Source organism: Protopterus annectens, chromosome 3.part0 (assembly GCF_019279795.1).
Source record: "Protopterus annectens isolate FY-2018-M chromosome 3.part0, PAN1.0, whole genome shotgun sequence".
NCBI classification, from domain to species: Eukaryota; Metazoa; Chordata; order Ceratodontiformes; family Protopteridae; genus Protopterus; species Protopterus annectens.
The window spans coordinates 547662179-547687349 of NC_056731.1; the positions used below are offsets into that span (position 1 = coordinate 547662179).

At 41.9% G+C, this 25171-nt stretch overlaps 1 protein-coding gene across 1 annotated transcript in view; it reads left to right on the top strand.

Moving 5' to 3' along the window:
• PRPF4B (pre-mRNA processing factor 4B) overlaps positions 1–25171 on the top strand; it is a 1467347-nt gene that overhangs the window by 1350818 nt on the left and 91358 nt on the right. The window contains exon 13 of the mRNA XM_044065612.1: positions 9950–10036. Within this exon, the coding sequence (XP_043921547.1) occupies positions 9950–10036 (87 nt within the window). The remainder of the gene's footprint in view (positions 1–9949; positions 10037–25171) is intronic.

Consider the following 25171-nt stretch of genomic DNA (forward strand, 5'->3'; position numbering starts at 1 on the left):
TGGATAAAGTGGTGCAACAAGATGTAATTTGTCCAGTGGAAACTCCAACTGAATGGGTATCTTCCATGGTGGTAGCTCATAAGAAAAGCTTAGATGACATCAGAATATGTATAGACCCATGAGATTTGAACAAGGCACTAAAAAGACCTCATCACCCAATGCTCACAGTCAAAAAATTGCAGCCTTAATGCCAAATGCCACTATTTTTTCTGTCTTACATGCAAAGAGCTCATTTTGGCAAATTCAGCTTGACAAGAAATCATCCTTGCTCACTACATTCAATACTCTGTTTGGCAGGTACAGATTTTTGAGAATGCCATTTGGGATAAATTCTGCAAGTGAAATCTTTCAACGTGCAATGGAGCAAATTTTTTCTGGGTATCCTTGTGCTATCGTAGTAGACAACATACTGGTAGGGGGTCATGATGAAGCCGAACATGACAGAAACCTCAGAAAAGTTCTAGAAAGGGCACGTCAAGTGAATCTTAAGCTCAGTGCACAGAAATGCAAATTCCGGCTACAAGAAGATGTCCTTCAAGGATGCATCTGCAGTCCTAACATATGGGTTGTCCTGCCTCAGGCAGCCCTTCGGTCGGCCAGATTCCAAAGTCTGGGTCTGGCCTCGGCTGATGTCGCACTTCACCCGATGTCATAGCTGCTGTGAATTGGGTATAAAGGCATCAGCCAATGCCATTTTCCTCAGTCTTTCTTGCCGCGCGGTGCCCGAAGCAGAAGCTGTTCGCAAGTGCCGGTCGGTCAGATCCAGAGATTACTACTACCGAAGACTTCTAAAAAGCTAAGTACCCCGTTGGGGACTCTTTCTTGTCTCAGCCGGTGTCAGAAAAAGTAAATAACTGTTTAACTTGTGGGAAACAAATACCTCATAAGGATTTCCTCTCTTACTGCCTTCCTTGCTTAGGCCCAGGCCACGACGTAGCAGCTTGTCCCAGACCATGTAAAGTCAAAGCTCCTAGATGCTCCCATGGAGAAACAAAGTTTGTTTGGCTCCCCTGCACAGCAAGTGCTAAAGAAGGTGGAAGAAAAAGCAAAATCTGTCCAAACAGTCAAGGATTTCTTACAGGTCCAGCCTCCGAGGTTTAGTAGAAATTGGCCTTCGAAGAATTGGTCCTTTCCAGACACCTCCAGAGCACAGAGAGGCAGAAATAGGCGCCCAAGAGGCAGAGGTCAATCCAGAGGTGCCTACAGGGGACGTCAGTGGCAGCCTAACAACCAGAGAAGTACTGCCACAGATCCAGCTACTACCACTTCCACAGGACAGTCACAATGACTTGGCTCTGATACCGCCTACCAGGGAACAACTGGAAGCACCCTTAGGCGGAAAGCTAGCCTTATTTTCAGTAAACTGGCATTACATTACAGGAGACAAATGGATTTTACAGACAATAGACAAAGGCTACAGGTTTCACTTCCATACTCTACCAAAAAAGAGAGGAATGCCAAACCTACCACCAAACCAAAAAACAAACGCTCTAGGACAAATCAACCACGTACTAAGGATGAGAGCTATAGAAAAGGTACCATCTATGGAACAAGGACAAGGATTTTACTCCAGACTTTTCCTGGTACCAAGGAAAGAAAACCAATGGAGACCTATTCTCGACCTGTTCGCTCTGAACACATATCTCATTGTTCCAAAATTCAAAATGCTGACCCTACAGCAACTTCTTCCCATGCTGGGCAAGGAGTCTTGGCTGGTGACTCTAGATCTCAAGGAGGCATACCTGCACGTCCCTATACGACCAGATTGCAGAAGATACCTCAGATTTCTTGCAGGATCAGAGCATTATCAATTCTCAGCATTGCCCTTTGGCTTATCTACTGCGCCCAGAGTATTCACGAAATGCCTGGCATCAGTAATTGCTCATTGCAGGCTTCAGGGAATTCAGATTTATCCATACCTGGACGACTGCCTAATACAAGCGGACAACAAGACCAAATTAACAAAAGATTTGGAAAAGGTTATACAACTACTGCAAGCCCTGGGATACACAGTCAACATGAAAAAGTCAAGACTGGTACCATCCCAAAGGATAACATTCTTGGGTGCAGAACTGGACACTTCAAATCAAATGGCATTTCTCACAGCAGAAAAGCAAAAGCAACTACCACTCTATTTCATGGCATTAACAACGCAGAACCAGCTTACAGCAAGGAAAGTCTTGCAAGCCCTGGGTTACATGGCATCCTGCATAATATTGATTCCACATGCCAGACTGCATATGAGGAAGTTGCAGTGGTACCTAAGGAATTTATGGTCTCAACACAAGCACAGTCTAGAAACCCAAATTCCAATAATTCCATGCCTGAAGCAAGAATTCCTGTGGTGGGCTCAGGCCTGTCAGTTGAACAAAGGGCTGCCTTTCCACAAGCCTCACCCAAGCCAGACTATCACCACGGACGCCTCAGACCTCGGTTGGGGGGCACACATGGTGGACAAGTGTATACAAGGCCTATGGACACAAGACCAGCTGAACCTACACATAAATCAAAAAGAGATGCTGGCAGTGAAACAGGCAATTCAGACATTCAAACCGTTTCTGCAACAGGGTCATTTGCTGATAAGGACGGACAACACCACAGTCATGTGGTATATCAACAAACAAGGAGGCACACACTCATATCCTCTATGCCGGATGGCAATGGACCTGTGGAATGTGGCCCTGAAACTCAACATTCAGCTCCAGGCCATATTTGTGCCAGGAAAAGAAAATATACTAGCAGACACCTTAAGCAGAACTACCACGGATGCCCACGAATGGATGCTGCATCCAGACATCTTCAAATCCATTACAAAGAAATGGGGACTACCAGAAATAGACCTGTTCGCATCCCCACACAACCACCAATTGAGGAAATTCTGCACAAGGACATACCACCCACTTGCTTGGAAGGTGGACTCCCTCTCCTTCAGTTGGGAAAATCTGACAGCATATGCATTCCCACCTCTTCCTCTGATGCACAAAGTGCTACTGAAGATCAAAGAAGATCACCCAAAGATCATCCTGATAGCTCCAGACTGGCCGAGGCAGCATTGGTACCGCTACTGAGGAGTATGTCTCGGACGCACGCATGGCCTCTACCTCTAGTTCCTTTACTGCTAACACAGAACAACTTCAAGATCCTACATCCAAACTTGAAAACACTGCAGCTAGCTGCTTGGAATATTACATAAAACAAAATAACCCAGTTTTATCTCAGAGGGTTAAAGACATTATCCTGGAGGCTCACAGACCCTCCACAAGGAAGACTTATTCAGCCAAATGGAAAAGATACCTCATTTGGAGTGCAGCAAAAGGAGAAAATGTATCATTAACAAACATAGCTAACATCCTGGAATATTTAGCAGAACTTTTCCACAATGGCCTGTCTTACTCCTCCATTAAGATTCATGCATCAGCAATTTCAGCAGAATACAACATGGATCCTCCAGTCTTCTCTCATCCTCTACTCAGGCAGTTTCTGAGAGGAATTAAAAATGTAAAGCCTCCAAGGAAGCCACCTTTGCCTACATGGGACCTTAACTTTGTGCTGGAAAAGTTAACACTTCCCCCCTTCGAACCAGCAGCAACAGCAGAATTACAGTTCTTATCTTGGAAAACTGCTTTCCTGCTTGCAATCACTTCAGCAAGAAGGGTTTCTGAATTACAGGCATTCATGGCAGTACAGCCCTTCCTTATCTTCCATCAGGATAGAGTGTCCTTGAGAACTAACCCTACTTTTATGCCAAAGGTAGTCTCCAGGGTATCATTGAACCAAGCAATCCACCTACCAACATTCTTCCCCAACCTACAGAACAGGGGGGAAAGACTACTACATACCTTGGATGTGCACAGGCAATTGCGCTACTATCTGGACAGAACCAAGAACAATAGAAAAACTGACCAGCTTCTGGTAGCTTATGCAACAGGAATGGAAGGAAAAGCAATTTCAAAACAGACAATCTCAAAATGGATAGGAAATTGCATTAGATTTTGTTACTCTTTTCATGGAAAGACAACTCCAAAAAACATCAGACCTCACTCCACAAGGGCTACAGCCACTACTACAGCTTTCTTACGAGGAGTGGCTACCAAAGATATTTTAGAAGCTGCTACTTGGAGCTCCGTGCATACATTTGCCAAGCATTATAATCTACCTTTATACTCCAGATCCCGAGCAGGTTTTGCAACTGCTGTTTTGCAAGGGATCTTAACTACACCATAATCATCTTAGTGCCTCCTCCCCCAGTTTGGCTATGGTATTCTACCCATATGTTAGGACTGCAGATGCATCCTTGAAGGACATAGTACAGTTTTGTACCTACCATAAATGTAGATGTCCGAGAGGTATGCATCTGCAGTCAGGATTACCCACCCTCCTTCCCCTCTGTGGTACTCCTAGGGTATTTGCCCATCTTGTAGCTAGCTGGGGGAATCTATTATGGTGTATTTGTTTGTATATATGTACATACATGTTTATTTTTGTTTGCTCTCTACTGTTTGGAATCATTTGCATTTATCCAAATTTAGCCTTCCTAGAGGGCACCTGGCATCTGGGGCAAGAAACACTGAGGAAAATGGCGTCGGCTGATGCCTTTATACCCAATTCACAGCAGCTATGACGTCGGGTGAAGTGCGACATCAGCCGAGGCCAGACCCAGACTTTGGAATCCGGCCGACCGAAGGGCTGCCTGAGGCAGGACAACCCATATGTTAGGACTGCAGATGCATACCTCTTGGACATCTACATTTATGGTAGGTACAAAACTGTACTTTCCTTATGTTGGTCATTTATTCCCGAGTACAGGTTTACAATGAGACCCTTCAAAACAAACTGCCATTCTTGAGATGCCAGCCCCAGACAATGTTCAAGCCTTGCAACATTTTTCTTGGTATGGTCAACGACCTAGACAAGTTAATTCCAGACTTGAGCCAACTTTTAGTACCACTCAGAGAGCTGACTTGTAAAGATATGTCCTGGTCTTGGTTAAAGCAACACCAAAGAGCATTTGACGTCCTGAAACCGAGAATTGCTAGTCAGCCAATGCTCAGATACTATGATGTTCACAAACCAGTTACGCTTTCCTGTGATGCTTTAAAGTTTTGACTTGGTGCAGTTATTTTACAAGAGGATCAGTCTGTTGCCTATGCATCGATAACTCTTACCCAAACTGAACAGTAGTATGCCCAGATTGAGAAAGAGCTTTTGGCAATTGTGTTTGCATGTCCAAAGTTCCATTATTATTTTTATGGTAGACCTATCCAAATCGAAACAGACCACCAACCATTAGTCACTATCATGAGAAAGCCAATGCATTCAGCTCCCGCCAGACTGCAATGTGTGATGCTGAGAATGCAAAAGTACAATTTCAGTCTTGTAAACAAGAAAGGCATGCTGAGAATGCAAAAGTACAGTTTCAGTCTTGTAAACAAGAAAGGCAAACTTCTTTATCTTGCTGATACATTATCCAGATTGCCCAGAAGTACCACTGAACAGAATGACAATTAAGGATCTCAATTGTTTGATGATTTTGAAGTTATGGAAGTGAGACATTTTTCTTCCACACTTCTTGATGAGCTGAGAGATCACACATGCTTAAATCTAGTTTTACAAAGTCTCAACCACTTTAAGCAATCCAGTTTATCTCCAAACTACAGCCTTATTTTTCCATACAGGGATGAGATTTTGTCTGACAAGGGTATCATAATGAAAGGTCTGAAATTAATTATTCCGAAGTCCTTGCAATCTGAGTACATTACTATCCTTACAGTGTGGTCTCCCAGGAACCAAATCTACAAAAGAAGGGTGAGAGAGAGAGTATTTTGGCCTTCTATGTCACAGGACATTGAGAGAGCACTTTCTTCTTGTTCAATGTGTAATGGTATAAAGCTTTCATCCAAAACATATTGCTAAAAATATTCCAAAATCACAATTCATCAGAATGAGAAGAAATTGCTCTGATAATGTCAGTTTTGGTCATCATGCTCAAGATCTGTATACTAGGTTTAGGAACAGGGGTTATAATTCTGGTTATGTTACAATGGCTTTAAATCATGCCTCAGGCTTACATAGATCAAATTTGTTAACGTACAAACATAAACCAAACAAGACAAGTACATTGCGTTTTACTACCACATATGGTAGAAACACCAATACCTTTATTAATATCATCAAGGGAAATTGGAATATACTGGAAGCAGATGCTAAAACCAAATCTATTGTTCCCAACACATGTTTATTTTCGTTTCGAAAGGGTAAAAACTTAGCGGGATACTTTAACCATTATAAACATCATTTTGAATCTTCTTTATCAAATGTATATCAAACAACCATTTTGGGTGATAAACTTATAGGTTGTTTCCCCTGCGGTCACTGTGTTAATTGCAAATTCATAGCAAAAACAAAAGAGTTTACCAGTAGAAACAGCAATAAGGTGTTTGATATAAAATTTTTTGCCAATTGCAACACGGATTGGGCCATTTATATGGCACATTGTAGCTGCCATTCATTTTATGTTGGACAAACTTCTCGACCAGTCAAGTTACGGATATCAGAACATTTGAGTGATATTAGATGTAAAAAAACATCTAATGCATTATACAAACACACACTGATACATAACAAGGCACAATTTCGTTTTACAATAATTGACAAAATTATTGGTGACAGAACTAATAAAGGTGGTTGGCATATTAAACTTGATCTAAAGGAAAAGAAGTGGATCACCAAACTTGGTGCTTTACTAAACCCAGGATTAAATGAATATTTATAAAATATAATAAATATAACAGATACATATATTAAGATTCCATATTTTTGAAGATGATATGTCATTGTATTTTCTTTGTATTTGGAGACATGTTATTATATTATTGAGATGTCAGATATATTATAATGTTTAATATTCATGAGCTTGATTCACAGTTTATACAACCAATCATGGAATTGTATGTTAGATATAAGCACCTTTTCTTTTTTGATTGGTTCTATTGTTATACACTGAAGAAGGCTAGGTTTGAATCCGGGCCGAAACCGGTATGTGGAACCTACTTGGTGTTTTGGTAGTTTATTAATAAACTAATAAACTACTATCTACAGTCCACTCTTGTTGCTGGCGTTCCTTTTTTGTAATGGTATAAAGCCTCATCAACAGAAAGAACCACTTCAGCTTAACCAGATTCCAGAACTAACTTGGTCAACAGTAGCCACCGATATCTTCAAGTGGAATGGTCAGCATTGTTTAGTGTTAGTAGACTCTTACTCCAACTGGTTCGAGATTGACCTAATTGATAACCTAGCATCTAGTCCTGTCATTACTAAGATGAAACGTCATTTTGCAGTGCATGGAAGTCCACACAAAGTTATTTATGACAATGACACGCAGTTCACAAGCCAGCAGTTCCAGAGATTTGCTGAAGAATGGGACTTTACTCATGTCACAAGTAGTCCAGAATATCTACAGTCAAATGGTTTGGCAGAATGCGCAGTTCAAAGTGCAAAACAGTTACTTATGAAGTCTAAACGAGACAGTACTGATGTTTTCTTGAATCTCTTAAGTCTCAGAAATGTTTCTTGTGGTAAACATCTTGGTTCACCTGCTCAGAGACTTCTGTTGAGGCAAACCAATACCACATTACCACTCAGCAGTCAATTGCTGGTTCAGTGTTTCAAGAACAACAGATCAGTGAAAGCCAATCTGTTGAGGAAATGTCTATTCCCCGAAGTCCTACCACAATAAGATCAGTAAACTGCTCAATCCATTACGAGAGGGTGAAGTGGTAAAGATGCAAATGTCCAAAGGTTATGATCAAATTGGTGTCATGAAGAATACTGGTCCAGAGCCGAGATTGTACATTGTAGAATCAGAAGGAGCAACTTTTAGGCAGAATCGGAAGCATTTACTGCTAGTGTCCGAGCCTTTACCACAGCAGATAGCCTGTGAGAAAGATTCTTTATCTCAGAGCAGGTTGTCCGGTGTTCCATTTCAAGAGGAAGTGTCCGAGGATACTCCTGTTCCTTTGATGAGTCCAGAAGTTCCTGGTACGAGTTGTGCACAGCAGGCTGTCCCTGTTGCTAAATCTAGTCTCAACTGTTATGTTACGAGATATGGTTGAATCTCTAAACCCTGTAGCAGATATGAAATTATCTCTGACATTCTTTTGCATGAAGGGCATTCTTTTTAAGAGGGAGGATGTAGATCAGTATGTTTGTATATACTTTTAAGAAGCTATCCAAGGGTTTGCACTAGAGTATAAATACTGAGCATGTGCGAGCCTGACTGCCATTTTGTAGTTAGCTGTTGAGATGTGAACATGTATGTATGTAAGCTTTGTTTGTTAACTAATTAGTTTGTATTTAAAGATGCTGCTATCTATCCAGATGCGTTTGTATATATTAAAGCATCTAAATGAAACCCCAGGCCTTCTCGTTTGTTTTAGAGACGAAAGAGCGGCATCCGGGATCACACTACAGTGGAGAAAGGACATAATTCTTCCCCATTGGATAAGTGTTTACTTGTCCTGGGAATACTTTACGAGATTTGTGATTTTGAGTTTGGTCCTTCTTGTCTAGATCTTTTGGTCATCAGTACTGTGGCTCACACACACACACACACACACACACACACACACACAGTTATGTTCTATTACCTCATTCAGACTAATTGATTACCGACCCTAGTTTCTGGTTAGATGTCTGTGTTGGAATTTATTATGCATTGCTTACTTCTGAAGGTTAAGTTGCTGATCAGCATAACTGTATTCTTAATATGATTCAGTGCAAAAAGTCAGGTTAATGTTAACTATTAAAAAATACAGAACAGAGTGCTTTAGAATGTTTTTGAGCACTTCAGCCATCATATGAAATAACTCTGCAGCATTCCAGTTGTTTGAGTTTTAGCTTCTGCAGATTCTGTAATAATCTGTGTTTGTAGCTACGTTTTGGACAGATTTTAAATATTGCTCTTATAAACTTGTAAAGTTGGTAGAGTAACACACTTTACGTTAGCATGCATTTTCTGAGGGATATAGTGTCTAAAACTCAAATGTATTTCAGTCCCCAGTGCTTTGCCAGAAAATTTTTTAGGACCAAAACCAAAAATATGAGGCAAAAATCTGGATATTCTACAGAATTCTGGACAGTTGAGAGATGTGTGTTAGGGAATACAGGATAATTGTGGACATTGACAATGTGCCCATTGGGGTTCAATTCTTAATTTCGAAAGTCCACAATCCCGACTTACAATATATCGAACTTACAACTTGGGGATTTTGGAATGTCAGAATTAAAAAAAAAAAAAAAGGAAGACATTAAAAAACATGTTTTTGCAGGGGGGCAAGCCCCCCTGCACACCCCCTTGCAACTTAAATATACTGACGCCAAAATCGCTATACAGTGAAGAGAATGGTAATGGAGATCACTGTACAGTGCGGAACGGCAACATTACCATTCTCTTCACTATAGTGCGATCTCGGAGTTAGTATATTTAAGTTGCAGAAGGTGTGGAGGGTGCAGGGGAGCTTGCCCCCAGCAGAAACATTTTTTGATGCCTTTTTTTTTTTTTTAATTTCAAGATTCCACAATCTCGAGGCTCTGAGTTTGATATAAACGTCGGGATTGTGGACTTTCGAAATTAAGAAGTGGACCTGCCCATCAATGTTTCTACTTCCCCACCATCTGGCAATCAAGTAGGGATTGCCCAAACATTCACAAACTTGGATGGGGACACACTACATTACAACCAGGAGGACCGTGCAGTCAGGTTGAAAAGTGTTTTTTCTGTTCAGCCCTTGGGAATAATCTAGTCATGTCACTTTGCAAATGTTAGATAACTTTTAAGATTTAGAAAACAACTGATCATTTTTATCTTACACTAAAAATGTGTGTTGATTGCAAGAGAACACCAGCTTTGTGATTATAATTTTGGTTTTGTTCATTTTTCTTCCTTTAGATGATTCGAAAGGGAGTGTTTAAAGATCAGCATTTTGATCAGAATTTGAACTTTATGTACACTGAAGTTGATAAAGTTACAGAAAGGGTATGTATATGAAACATTTAAACTCTTTGCACCCTGAGCTTCACTGAGAGTTCCTGCTGAGTCTTGAAGGATTTCTGATGATTTTTTTCCTTCCTGTTCCTCAAAAATATTGATACCTCAGTAAAAGTAAGTGCTACATAAAAACTTGCAATGATAGTTATTCCAAATGGGAAAAAAAAAAAATATATATATATATATATATATATATATATATATATATATTTATATACTTCTGAATTTATTTTTCATTTTGAATATAGAAATGGCATTTTTTGCTAGAGCACTGCAGGATTGTTTCCAAATTTCTCTCACTCTTCTCTCAAACTTACCTGCTACACATTCAGTCTCCACAGCAGAAGTAATTATCCAGTTGGGTTTTCAGTGATATCCTGCAAGTCACTTCTATACACTTTGTTTTGAATATATTTACTGCTTGGTCCACTACTGTTTTCTATATTTACCAACAAACTACACACAGCCACTCTCCACGCCTCCATCATACAATACGCAGATGATTCCACACTCATCTGCGCCTTTTCCTCCCCGGAGACTCTCCACCACCAAACACAATCCTCTTTTCTTGCTGTTGAGCATTGGCTCTCAGATTCAAATCTTTTACTAAACCCTATTAAGGCTCAGCTTATTATTTTTCCACCCACACAACACTCCTGTAATACTATTAACTTTAACATTACCTCCAGCAACAAAACAATCATATCACCAGTCACTCACACAAAACTACTTGGGTTTATCATATTTTGTGTTGGAGGGAAGCCTTCTAGTTTATCAGTGGGAATGGTAAGCACTAGGTAGCCTATCTACCACAGGAGGAGAGGTTTCTGGCCCAGAAATTATAGTTTATTGGCCGTTTGGGAAGCTCTTCCATCTCTTTCAACCTTCTGATTCAAAAGCCTGTGTTTGTGCTTGTTTCATGCCTTTCTTGTTACTAGTCTAGTCTAGGTACAGATTTGCTGTATCCAGGACTAAGCTTCTGAGCCCCCCCCAAGCCTTTCTGTGTTGGAGGGAAGCCTTCTAGCTTATCAGTGGGAGTGGTAAGCATCGGGTAGCCTATCTACCATGGGAAGAGTGGGTTTTGGCCCATAAATTGTAATAGAAAACTGCCTAAACAGCCAATAAATTACAATTTAAATCTCTTTCAACTTGCTGGCTTAAAAGCCTGTGTTTGCTTTTGTTCCCCACCTTTTCTGTAACTTGTCTAGTCCAGGTACAGATTTGCTGTATCCAGGACTCTTTGTAAGCTTCTGAGACCCCAAAGCTTTTCTGTGTTGGAGGGGAGCCTTCTAGCTTATCACTGGGAGTGGTAAGCATTAGGTAGCCTATCTACCACAAGAGGAGTGGTTCCTGGCCCAGAAATTGTAGCTACTGGCCGTTTGGGCAGTTTTTTCCTATTTCTCTCAACTTTCTGGTTTTAAAGCCCATGTTTGTGCTTGATCCCCCACCTTTCTCGTAACTAGTCTAGTCCAGGTACAGATTTGCTGTATCCAGGACTTGTTTGTAAGCTTCTGAGCCCCCCAAGACTTTGTGTTGGAGGGCAGCCTTCTAGCTTATCAGTGGGAGTGGTAAGTACTGGGTAGCCTGTCTACCACAAGAGGAGTGGTTCTTGGACCAGGAATTGTAGTTTATTGACCATTCGGGAAGTTGTCCATCTCGTTCAATTTTCTGGTTTAAAAGACCACATCTGCACTTGTTTCCCATCTTTCCTGTAATTAACCTACTGCAAAGCACTAGAAAGTCTTAAACTGATATAAGCCTTCTAGCTTAAAAGAGAGACATTGGAGTGATTGGGTATCAGTTTTCTGTTTTTTCTTGCTGTACTTAACTGTTTTCCACCTAAACGCTGATTTTCCAGCACGTATTGTGATTTAAAAGCTTGTTTTTTTCACATATTGTACTTATTTGACTGCATGCTCTTTTAAAAAGTTGTTTTTTGTTTAAATAAATTGTTTAACTGTTGCAGGCTACACACTAAAGTGTGATAGCCTTTTCTGATCACTTGTAGTCGTTTAAAGCTATTTTAAGTGTACTTTTTACTGTTTTTGCCTTATCTTTTCAAAAAAATAAATAAATAAATTTCTCGTTTCCCGCCTTTCTAAGCTAGTATAGTCCAGTTTTCAGGCTAGTGCTGAATTCAGGGCTGTGTTACAAGTTTCTGAGTTGCCCATACCTTACTTGGATAGAGGGAAGTTTCTCTGTTCACCTGTGAGAGAGGGGAACTTTGAGCAGCCATCTGTCCCTGGAGGAGTGGTTCCAGCCCAGAAGTTAGTAGTTTAAAAAACGCGTTCCACGGTTTTGTGTGCCGGGCAGCACCGGTTAGCTAAGATTAAATTATTCCCTGCTCCACTAAGTCTCCTCTTCAGTTTTTCACTTGAAACTAGTCTAACTCTCAACCTAAGCACTCAAAAAGCATCCTACAGTCCAGCACTTGCTCAGACCTAATAGTAAGCACTAATATACCCCGACACTTGACTGCCTAGCAGGGCAAGGCTCCTTATCCACCCCTCACCAACCAAGCAACTAAGCAGCTCACCCTACTATTCAGGCATGACCAAAGGGCAACTTCTGGTGTACTCTCCAGTCCAGCTGGTGAATCTGGGTATCCTGAGGCAATGTTACAACTCCCTCATGTACACAGACAGCCCTCTCCTCCTACCACAAAACACTAACATATGCGAGAGATACAATTATACAGCCAAACTGGAGGCTGAGGTATCTCCACCCAAGACTGGAACAGACAGTCATGAGGAGAAGGTTAACACTTGCACCACACCTGCAGCCTCACATAGCCCTACTAAACCAGCACATACACATAAATACACAAAGTCATACTCTGAGGCTCTAAATAAAAACCTGCAAAAGCATCAGAGAGCTCCAAAGCAGACACCCACAAAATTTGCACCTCCCATCACAAACCAGACAACACATAAAAAACAAAATCAATGTGCCGCACAATCACAGCTCTTAAGGCAAAATAACATACCTAATACACTAGTAATAGGTGACTCAATAGTCAGGCACACTGACGCCCCACTCACTAGGCTGGACAAGGAGAAGGTTACTGTTAGCTGCCTGTCGGGAGCCAGAATCCGCCACATAAAACAAGCACTCAGGTCACTCCAGAGCAAGTACAAATATGACTCTGTCATTGTTCATGTTGGTGTGAATGACCTGAGCCGTACCTCCCTGAACTACATGAAAAGAGACCTGGAAGAGCTCTCTGATCATGTAGCCCAGGCGGGTATGACCCTGATCCTGAGTAGCATCCTTCCCTCACCAAGAATGATACCTCAGTATAAAGAAAAAATGATCAATTTCAACAATTGGCTAAGCTTCTGGTGTCATTCAAAGGGGATCCAGTGTCTTGTCAGCCTGGGATGACATGCTCGACAAGCCACGTTGCTTCACAAGAGACTGCTTGCACCTGTCACCCCTTGGCTTTCGAATACTGGCCAAGGCTCTTGCTGTCCCCATAGTGCCTTTTTAGGCAAGGATCAAAATTCAAACCCACCTCCGTAAACAGCACAAGTAAAAAAATTAGGGTTATGCTATTCAACGCCAGGAGTTTAAATCTCAAAATGCATGTGCTCGAAGCACTCCTAAGTATGGAGAATGTCGACATCTGTGCAGTAACTGAAACCTGATTCAAGGCTCCAGAGAGCACTCCAGCACTACTGGGCTACAACTCATACCACACATTTCGGCCACAGAACACGGACAGAAACACAAAATGAGGGGGTGTATCCATATTCATCAAGGATACCCACACCTCCAGATTAGTGGCGCAGCATGATACCTCTGAGATCATCCATGTGCAACTAACATCGGGCAGATCTGCAGTGCAAATTGTGGCCTGCTACAGATCACCCTCCATGACCCAGGACCACCACTCTGCCTTTCTGGAGACACTGGAAAACATGAAAGTCCTACTGAACACCCTGATCTTGGGAGATTTCAATTACCCTACCATTAACTGGGAAAACTACTTGAGTACAATCTCCCAGGCTCAGCGCTTCCTGGAATTTATCAACTCAAATGCCCTGAATCAGCTGGTAAACTCACCTGCCAGAGGCCACAACGTATTGGACCTGGTCATCACCAACATGGGTGACAGGTGCTCTGTACCGGAGGTCAACCCGTCACTGGTTAGATCAGACCATAAACTAATCACCCTGGATGTCCACACCCCACTACCACCCCCAACCAAGGAAACCACAGTGAAAAACTTTTCTAAAGCAAACTTCACCTTACTTAAGGCAGAAGTGGTAAGTTTCACAGCCCCCCATGCTAAAGGATAACACTGCCCAAGATGCAGAATCCTTTACAGTTGCACTCTGTGAGCACCTACAAGGATGCATGGATCGTGCCATCCCTAGCAAAACCAAGACTCACTCCCCTAAGAGAAGGAAACCAGTCTGGTGGACCCCTGCCATAAACAGGTTATACAACAAAAGGAGGAAACTGGTTCAGAAAAAAAAGCAAATCCCAAGAAGGAAAGACATCCCTGATCAGTATCAGTAAGAAACTAAGGTCCTTCATAAAATCATCCAAGGCTAACTTTGAAAGAAAAATAGCCAAGGATTCGAAAGATAACCACAAAGCCTTCTTTAGCTATGTCAAGAATCTGAAGTGGCAACTCGCAGATATGCTCTGAGATAGTGCAAAATAGCACAAAATATACTGAACCTACTGATATTGCCAACATACTGGCAGATAGATTCAGTGCAAACTTCACTTCCCTCTCACCTTCAAAAGGGCCCACATCAATACCGGAAAAGTGTAGTGCCCGGGAAATCACAGAAGCACAGGTGAAAACAGCCCTTTCAAAAGCCAAAAACACAGCATCAATGGGGCCAGATGGTGTCCCAGGCTGCGTCTTGCACGAACTACAGAACGAACTAACCCCCCACCTAAACACGCTCTTCAGCCTCAGCCTCTCCACAGGCTACGTGCCCGTAGAATGGCGCACAGCAATGGTTATTCCGCTCCATAAAGGAGGGGCCACAACTGACCATGGTGACTATCGCCTCATAAGCCTGACTAGCCTGGTCTGCAAGGCTATGGAGCGCATCATCATGGAACTCATTAACAAAGACATTGGGAACCTCCAAACACTTGACCTGACCCAGTTCGGCTTTGTTAAGGGCAGATCATGCCTACTAAACCGGTTGACTTCTTCGAGACAGTTACCAAGGACATAGACGAGGGAAAGGTGGTTCACACAACCTACCTTGATCTCACCAACGCGTTCGACACCATTCCTCACTTGGATATTATAGAAAAACTCACCAGCCTGAACATAAACCCCTGTGTCACAAGATGGATTGCCAACTGGCTTGCAGACAGAACTCACACAGTAGGAATAGCGGGCTCCAGGTCTGACTCTAAACCAGTCACAAGTGGTGTCCCACAAGGCTCGGTTCTGGGACCCCTACTGTTCGGCATATATTTCTCAGAAGTACAGGTAAATACAGGAGGACTATGGCTAACCAAGTTTGCCGGTAACTGCAAACTGGGAGCCATAATTGACTCTCCGGCTAACTCGGACATCCTCCAAAAAGGCCTTACTGAGACAGACACCTGGTGTCAAAGTCATGGCCTCAAGCTAAATGCCAAAAAATACATAGTCATCCCGTTTGGGAAAAACAAAACACCCACGAATTACCACATAGGCGGCAACCCCCTTATTACAGAAGAGGTAATAAGATATCTGGGGATCCAGGTAGATAGTAATCTCTCCTTTGACAATCATATTGTCAAAGTAGTTAGGAAATCCTTCTATGTGGCCCATTTAATTACTAAGGGGTTCGCATCTAAAAATAAAGAGGTTATAGTGCCCCTCTACTCGTCACTCATCAGACCCATCATAGAGTACAATGCCCCATTTGGGATGTACCTCACAAGACACTTCCAACAGCTTGAAAGACCACAAAAGCACCTCACCAAGAGGATTACTGGCCTCAAACATATGTCCTATGCAGCCCGATTGAAAAAACTCCGGCTGTACTCAGTTGCATATCGCTTACTCAGAAGTGATCTCTGCCTGACTTACAAAGCCCTGTCCAACTCAGAATTGAAGGACATGCTCCACCTAAAGAAATCCAAGTCACTACAAGCCACACGCTCAAGTGAGCTAAACCTCACCACAACAATAAATAGAACATGCTGGAGGGATAGATTCCTGTCACAGAGACTCCCCATGCTTCGGAACAAAATTTCTAACTACATTAGGCAGAGCCCCTCACTAACACTCTTCAAGAGAAGCCTTGACGAGTGGATGGGTAACAGAAAATACACCCCTAGGATCACTTCATTGGCTCTGCTTGACAGAGGCTCAGTTAATTAATCAATGGAGCGGCGAAAGCCGACACACTCTGGCTAGGCTTATAAATGCCCTCGGGCAGATAGCCTAGTACCTACCTATGATCAACCAATTGCAATTTGACATCCACCACCACAAAAAAGTGTATAAAAAACTTGCCATGCTATATTGGAACAAACAGTTCCTAACCGACTCCACCAGAGCCATCATTGCACGTACCCACCTTATTTCTACACTCTTATATGCATCACCAATATTCACCAATCTCAGAAAATCAGACCTTATTATTCTGCATTACCAAATTTGCAACAAATATGCCCCATCGAACACATTACTGCATTCCTCTAAAAGCTCTTGATTGGCTGGAATTTCCCAGTCTCATTCTTTATAACCAACTTATAACAACCCACAAATGTCTTCACTGCCCTGACAAAATCCCTGCTTTACAAAACCTACTTCACCCAAGCACTAAAGCTAGAGTTGTACGATCAAATCAGAAACTCCTACTAGAGGTAACAAAAAACAATAAGTCTGCTGGTACTTCCCTCTACAGCAACTCAGTTGCTAAGCAATGGAACAGCCTCCCCAAAATTACAACTATAACTACCCTCACCCCCTTTAAAAAAGTCCTAAAATCTCATGTTCAGCATCTCTGGTTATGTAATTGCACCAACTCAGACTAATTTCCTACTAGTACTTTTAATCTGTGTATACATCTCTCTATTCATTTCTCCTCCCTTGCTTTACTTCCCATTATCATTTCTTCATATATTTATACTTCTCTAAATGTCCTTTTCCTTTTCTATATCCATCTTACTTTACACCTTTGTATTATTCCTATATAAATATATATATATATATATATATATATATATATATATATATATATATGCAACCTTCCTACTTAACATACATTTGACTTTGCCACCTACTACTCTGTATCAACCCCTCCTTTTTCTACTCAATATTTCTTATCTATACCTACTCTCTGTCTCCCCTTAACTCAGTACCCTTCCTATCCAGTCTATCATTTATACATATTTCTTCCTACCAGCTATTTTATAATGTATTTATATCCCATTCTTCTCTGAAGTATTTGATGTCGAACTCTTTTTTTTTTTTTTTTTTTAACAGCTTTTTTAATAGAAAAGTGCATGTCTACTATGTATGGATTACATTTAATCTAACTGTATATCAACTGTCTAATGTAATGTGCTGTTTACTTGGGGCTTCCCCCCGGGGCTTCACTGAAAAAGGATGTGTGTCCAGTTGGACTTTCCCAGTTAACAAATGTAAAATAAATAAATAAATAATGTGTTTGTTGTTTTCTTTTTAGAAATATTTTCAAACAGTGCTGAATCTGTAACAGCTTTCCTCTTCACACAGGACTTCTGACAGCACCATACTCTAACCTTTGCCTCACAAAACTATTATTTGTAACTGCTCATATTAACAGTATAACAGACTTGACCTGTGAGGGATTTCATACACAAAAGAGAGGAACCTGTAGGTAGTAAGGACCACTTGGCAAAGTAGTGAATCAGAAATGTGAAGTGCTGGCAGCATGACTGTCAGGCAGTAATGCAGCACATCTGTAAAAACAGGTTCTTGGACGGACTGTTTACATTTTGAATATTGTCATTTTTTTTCTGTGAGAACCACATAAAGAAGAATATAATGCATACATGTTTCACTGACAAAAACTGTTGAGTGAATTGTCTGTTAAAATTGCAAAGAAAATGTTCTGTCTGGTCTAGTAAATTGCAAAGGACATATTCTGTCTGCTTCAAATTGTATTTGTTGGAATGTTGGAACTAAGTAGTCCTAGCAATATAAAATGAATTTTTTCCCCTACAAAAATTCCTAAACAAGCCTAAATTAGACAAGATAATGTTAATTGAAGTGTGCCATGATGAGTGCTCATTAAAGACATCTTTATTAAATTTTCACAGTTTAAGAAATGACATGACTACAGTTACATTCACATTTATTTATTCATTTCCACTTGTTAAATAGAGTAGAACAGTGATCTTCATGCATTGTCTGGTTAAAGTGATTTGATCAGACTTACACAATTAAGCAGTGAGGATTGTGGGACTCGAGCCTTAGATCACTATAAGCACCTCATTAACAGCACCTTAATGCTCTGCAACAAATGACTGAGAAAAATATTTCAATATATTTATAATATATCAATATATTTAACCTAAAATATACATTTTATGTAATTTGCTCTATCCCTTTTTTGAAGATCCCACTGCCATTTCTTTTATCCCTTGTACAATATCCAGTACTTCACTTAACAGTTGATTTAGATTTTTATTTCCATTTTCTATTAATTGATTTTTTGGCAACCAGCAGCATTAAATTTAGTGCTTAATTTTTGTCAGATGGCAGCATTAACATTTTTAAGGCCTTATTGCATCTAGACAATTCAGATGCTAAATCACAAAAAAATTACTTTACCTACAACCTTTTAGCTCCCCCAATATCTCTGAGAAAGTACTCTAGAGAATTTTAAAAATCTGCCAGCTCCTTATATTCCCCAAAACGTGTTCCCAATTACCTCTTTTTTTCATCACACCTCAATCATTTGCTGACCTACAGAGAAAATGTTCTTTGAATTCTACTTCGCGTATACAAATGGGAGCCTGGTTGAAACCTCTGAATGTCAACATGTGATCGACAGACTTTGGTTGTCATAGCAGATGATCGACAGGTTTGCAATATTGACGGTCTCCGGGGTTGGGGAATATGCTCCTTCCCTGGGGATTCTGCTGTCTCTGAATTAGTATATATTAGCAGGAGGTATGTGAGGTGCAGAGCGGCTTGCCCCCCCTGCATAACATGATGTTTTTGTCTTTATTTTTTTAACTTTTCATTTGAATGTGGCGAGGATTTTTTGTTGTACTAGTGGACTGTTGATGTTTGCGTTGTCTACCTTTTATGGTCAACATTATTGACATCAAAGTTTGAATACTTTGATCATTGTAAATATACGCATACAAATACCTATGCAGAGACTTTAACTTGGGAGCCATACAGATGTCCTTCTATTGTTGCTATGTAAATTGCTTTTCCATTCTCTTTTACCCATCTTTTTTAACCTCCTCTAAGTGATTCTTGTAATTGCCATGTGGTGTTTTAATTTGCCATACTAATTATTGCTTTTTAACAGCAGCTTCTGTTGTAGATTTAACTTAAAACTCTATCAGAGCTGGTCTTTCACTGAGCACTCCTCTGCCCCTTTCTGCTTGCCTGTGCTCTTATCAAGCCCACTTGGGGAAGGCAGTCTCTAACCTACAGTCCAAACCCCTTCTTAGCCTCAGCCCACTACATTACCTTTTCCTATGTAGATGTTCTTCGTGTTTCACTGTTGCAGTCATTACATTTGGGTAATCCTGCTGGCAGGTTGACCTCATTCAGCCTGAATTCCAAATTCCCGGGTCCTGCGTCGGCTGCTGTCGCCCCCTACCTGACGTCAGGTCTTCAGGGGTACAAAAGAAGCAGCCAATGCCATTTTCTTCAGTCTTTCTTGCCGCGCGGTGCCCGAAGCAGAAGCAGTTCGCAAGTGCCGGTCGGCCGACTCCTGAGATTTTCGTGTTCGAATTTCAGATCCGAAGTCTTCAATAAAGCTAAGTACCCTGTTGGGGAAACTTTTTTCTTGCTCCAGACCGATGTCAGAAAAAGTAAATAATTGTATTTCTTGTGGAAAGCAAATACCTCATAAGGACTTTCATTCTTACTGTATTCCTTGCCTAGGCCCTGATCACAACGTTTCTGGTTGTCGGTTTTGTGCTAGATTTAACCAACGCACTATTAAGCGTCGGTATGATTTTGCTTTAAACTATTTTGGACACTGGTTTAATTATCCAGAAATGTCTTCAGATAGCCATCCGACTACCGGAGTTCACAAAAAACGCAAAGAAAAGGAGAGAGAGATAAACAACCGAGGCCCAAAACCGATGACGAAACTTCTCCTAAACCAGTCGCCAGTTCTCAGTGAGGCACTTTCGCAGCCCCTGATGCCCACTACTTTAGAGTCGCAGGCCGCTACTGACTCCCACGTGGAGTCTGCCATGCCGATGGAAACTCAGGGTATTGGAGCCTCGGATACTATTCCCTCAGATGGGTCCGGAGCCGCTGAGCAGGCACCGGCTTCTGAGGGTCTATTCAGACCTACACATCTTTACATTAAACTGACTGCAGCTTCAAAGGCAAAGACTAAAGCACTTTCTAAAGCAAAGAAACAAAGTCAAGAGCCACGTGGACAGGCCTCTCTGCCCAAAAAACAGATGCTCAAAATGGCCGAAGACTTGATTACCTTGATCAGGGGTTCCCATCCCCCTCCTGATAAGAGGCCTAGACAAGAGACTGACTATGAATCTTCAGATCAGGTTTCTATTTCTTCTGATTCCTCTTCTGATCAGGAATATTCTCTTCCCCCCTATGAGGATTCCGATGCTGAAGAGCCTATACCTTCAGCTTCTCCTCCAGAGGACTATTCTTTTGGGGAAACCTTGCATACCATGAGGGAACATTTCCACTGGGAGAGCCAAGATTTTTCAGAATCTAAAAAGAGGCTCAGAGATTTCCTTTTACTACCTCAATACAGGCCTCTAGCCATTCCACCTGTGTTAGACATTGTAGATGATCTATTTTCGGAGTCTAGTCTTACCCCTGACTCCTTACCTCCAGCTCCTGTTAAGCCTGATAAATATTACAGGGTTCCTGACTCATAAATTCCTTTTTAAAAACCCTGCTGCAGACCCAGAGACTATTTCACAGATTCCCAAAGGAGTTAAGGCTTCTGCTGCAAAAAACCCTACCCCCCCCTGGCAGAGATTCTAGGGCACTGGATAGATGTGGAAAAAGGTTTGCACATCTGCTACCGTGGCTATAAGGGCCTTAAACTGTCAGTTTCATATGCTCAAATATCAGCAACATGTCATGCATGGCATTGCTTAAACAGAAAATGTTGTTTAACTTTGAATGTGCAGAAAGCAAGGAAATGCAGGATTTATTGCATGCAGCTGAACAAGTTGGAAAGCATACTTTGCAATGTGGTTTTGATTCTTTGGAGGCCTCCTGCAGGGCCGGAGTTACAGGTTCTGTAATTAGGAGGCATGCTTGGTTAAAGGAACGAAATCTGCCTGATCATGTAAAAGTTAAATTATTAGATGCACCTTTGCAGCATGATACTTTGTTTGCTTTTAAGGCAGAAGAGGTGTTAAAGAAAATGGAGGACAAAGCTAAATCTATGCAAACTGTCAAAGATTTTTTACAAGTACAGCCGCCAAGGTTTAGTAGACACTGGCCTACAAAGAATTGGTCCTTTCCTGTGTCAGACAGACCTCAAAGGGGCAGATCCAGATGCCCTAGAGGCAGATCCCAGGTGCAAGGTTCATACAGGTCAAACCAATGGGGTGCTTCTACCTCCAAAGTTGGAGAAGACAAATCACAACCTTAGAGGAAACAGTCCCAATGACTTTCCCCTGCCTACACCAAGCACTTATCTCCTGGCAGCACCCTTAGGGGGAAAATTAGCACTTTTTTTCTCAAAATTGACACATTATAACCCAGGACAAGTGGGTTCTAAACATAGTGTCACCAAGGCTACAAGTTCCATTTCCATACCCTGCCAAAGGCAAACAGCTGGCCAGATCTGCCAAAAAAATCAGTGGGCAGAGGCACAAAAACAAGTCTCATCCCTCAAGGACATGGGGGCCATTCAACAAGTGCCAGAGCAAGAGCAGGGACAAGGCTTTTACTCAGGACTGTTCTAGGTACCCAGAAAGGACAAGACCTGGAGACCAATACTGGACCTATCTATTCTGAACACATTCCTGGATATACCAAAATTCACAATGTTGACTTTGCAGCAGCTTCTGCCCATGCTGGGCAAGAATGCTTGGCTTGTGACTTTAGACCTAAAAGAGGAATACCTGCACGTCCCAATCAGACAATCATGCAGAAGATACCTCAGATTCAAGGCTGGCTCAATGCATTACCAATTCTCTGCACTGCCCTTTGGCTTATCTACTGCGCCCAGGGTCTTTACAAAGTGCCTGGCACCAGTAATTGCATTCTGCAGACAAAGAGGAATACAGATATATCCTTACTTGGACGACTGTCTAATTCAAGCAGAGAACAAGGACGTTCTTCTACAGCATCTGGCATTTGTGAAACGTCTTCTAACATGCCTAGGGTATACAGTCAATGAAAAGAAATCAAAACCAGTACCCTCTCAAGAGATAATATTCCTGGGTGCAAGCTTAAATACAACTGCCCAGAAGGCTTATCTCACAGGTCCAGTTATCTGCAAGAGTAATTATGTAGGCTTTGGGCTTCATGGCATCCTGCATCCTACTAATTCCATATTCTGCATATGAGGAAACTTCAGTGGTACCTAAAAAGTGTTTGGACTCAACATTGCCACAGCCTGGAAACAATGATTACTCTCATTCCCTGCCTGCAACAGGAGTTTCGATGGTGGGTGAAGGCTTGTCATCAGAACAAGGGACAGCCATTCACATTACCCCCAGTCAGGCAGACACTAACAACGGATGCATCAGATTATGCCTGGGGGGCCCACATGGCAGGAAGATGCATTCAGGGCACATGATCCTCAAACCAAATGCATCTACATATCAATCAAAAAGAGATGCTAGCTATTCAAAATGCCCTGACAGCCTTCAAGGACCTACTTCATCCAGGACAACTACTGATAAAGACAGACAACACCACAGTCATGTGGTTTATAAACAAGCAGGGGGGCACACATTCTTACCCCCTTTGCAGACTAGCCATGACTTTGTGGGACACAGCATTGATTTACCAACTACATCTGCAGGCACAATTCCTGCCAGGAAAGGAAAATACTTAGGCAGATGAACTAAGCAGAAACCTCATGGATCCCCACGAGTGTCAGCTGGATCCACAAGTCTTCATGATAACAAGGAGTTGGGGATGCCCGGACATAGATCTATTTGCCTCCCCTCACAACTACCAGCTAAAAAGATTCTGCACACGGACTTATCACAGACAAACATGGAAAATGGACGCCCTATCTTTCAGCTGGAAAAAGCTATCAGTATATTCCTTTCCTCCACTGCCTCTCCTCCCCAAGGTACTCCTAAAGGTCAGATACAAGAAGCCAAAAATGATAATGATTGCCACTGGCCCCGCCAGTACTGGTATCCAATCCTAAGGAACTTGTCTCAATGCCCAGCTTGGACCTTACCTCAACTACCCCATCTACTGTCCCAGCAAAATAATCAGATCCTGCACAGCCAACTTAGGACTTTAAACCTGGCAGCATGGCGGATAATGTAATCATACAAAACACACCTCTCAGTAAAGCTCTGATGGATGTCATTTTGGAAGCCTGAAGGCCTAGCACTAGAAAATCTTATCCTGGAAAATGGAAGGAATTCTGTGCTTGGAACCAGGCACAAGGAACTGATACAGCTGTACCAAATATTCCTCAGATTTTGCAATACTTAACTGAGATGCTGGACAAAGGCCTATCTTTTTCATCAATTAAAATTCATGCCTCTGCCATTTCAGCTCATTACAATACAGAGCCACCAATCTTTTCTCATCCTTTATTAAAGCAGTACCTCGGAGGAGCCAAAAATGTAAGGCCTCCAAGGAGATCACCAATACCTGCATGGGACCTCAACTATGTCTTGGAAAAACTCACCCTGCCTCCTTTTGAGCCAGCGGCTACCGCTGATATAAAGGTTTTATCTTGGAAAACAGCTCTGCCCCTAGCAATGACTTCTGCAAAACGAGTTTCAGAGCTACAGGTACTCATGGCTGTGGAACCTTTTATCATGTTTTATCCAGACAGAGTTTCTCTGAGGACAAACCCGACATTTATGCCTAAAGTGGTGTCCATTGTGGCTCTTAACCAAACTATTCATCTACCAACTTTTTTATCCAAATCCACAGAACAAGTGGGAGAGAATTCTGCATTCCTTGGACGTACACAGACAGCTTAGATTCTTCTTGGACAGAACCAAAGTTTTCAGGAAGACAGAGCAATTACTAGTGGCATATGCTGCAAGATCACAAGGAAAGACTATCTCAAAGCAGACTCTTTCAAAGTGGATAGGCCACTGCATTTGTTTCTGCTATTTTCCACATGGCAAGCCAGTGCCTAAGGGCATTAGGCCACATTCAACCAGAGCTGCAGCCACTTCAGCAGCCTTTCTCATGGGAGTGCCAACCAAAGACATTTTGGAAGCTGCTAATTGGAGTTCAGTGCACACCTTTACAAAGCACTATCATCTGCCACTCTACTCTAAATCCAGGGCAGTCTTTGCCACTGCAGTTCTGCAGGGCTTCATAGCCGCTCCTGATGCTGTTTAGCTCCAGCCTCCCAACCATATCTTTGGGACTCTACCCAAATGTAATGACTGCAACAGTGAAACACGAAGAACATAGTACAGTTGTGTACACTTACCATAAATGTAGATGTTCAAGTGTATTCACTGTTGCAGTCCAGGTTACCCACCCGCCATCCCCCTTTTTTCTGCTGGAACTTATCTTTCCTTCTCTGATTTATACAACATATGTGGTGTATAGAAGGTCAGATGGTAGTGGATTTTGAGAAAAGGATGGACATTGCTGTGGTGAATACGTATTTTATCAAGAGGTAGGAGCATAGGGTGACATACAAGAGTGGAGGAAGATGCACACAGGTGGATTATATCTTATGTAGGAGGGCCAGTTTGAAGGAGATTGGAGACTGTAAAGTAATGACCGGAGAAAGTGTAGTTAGGCAGCATAGG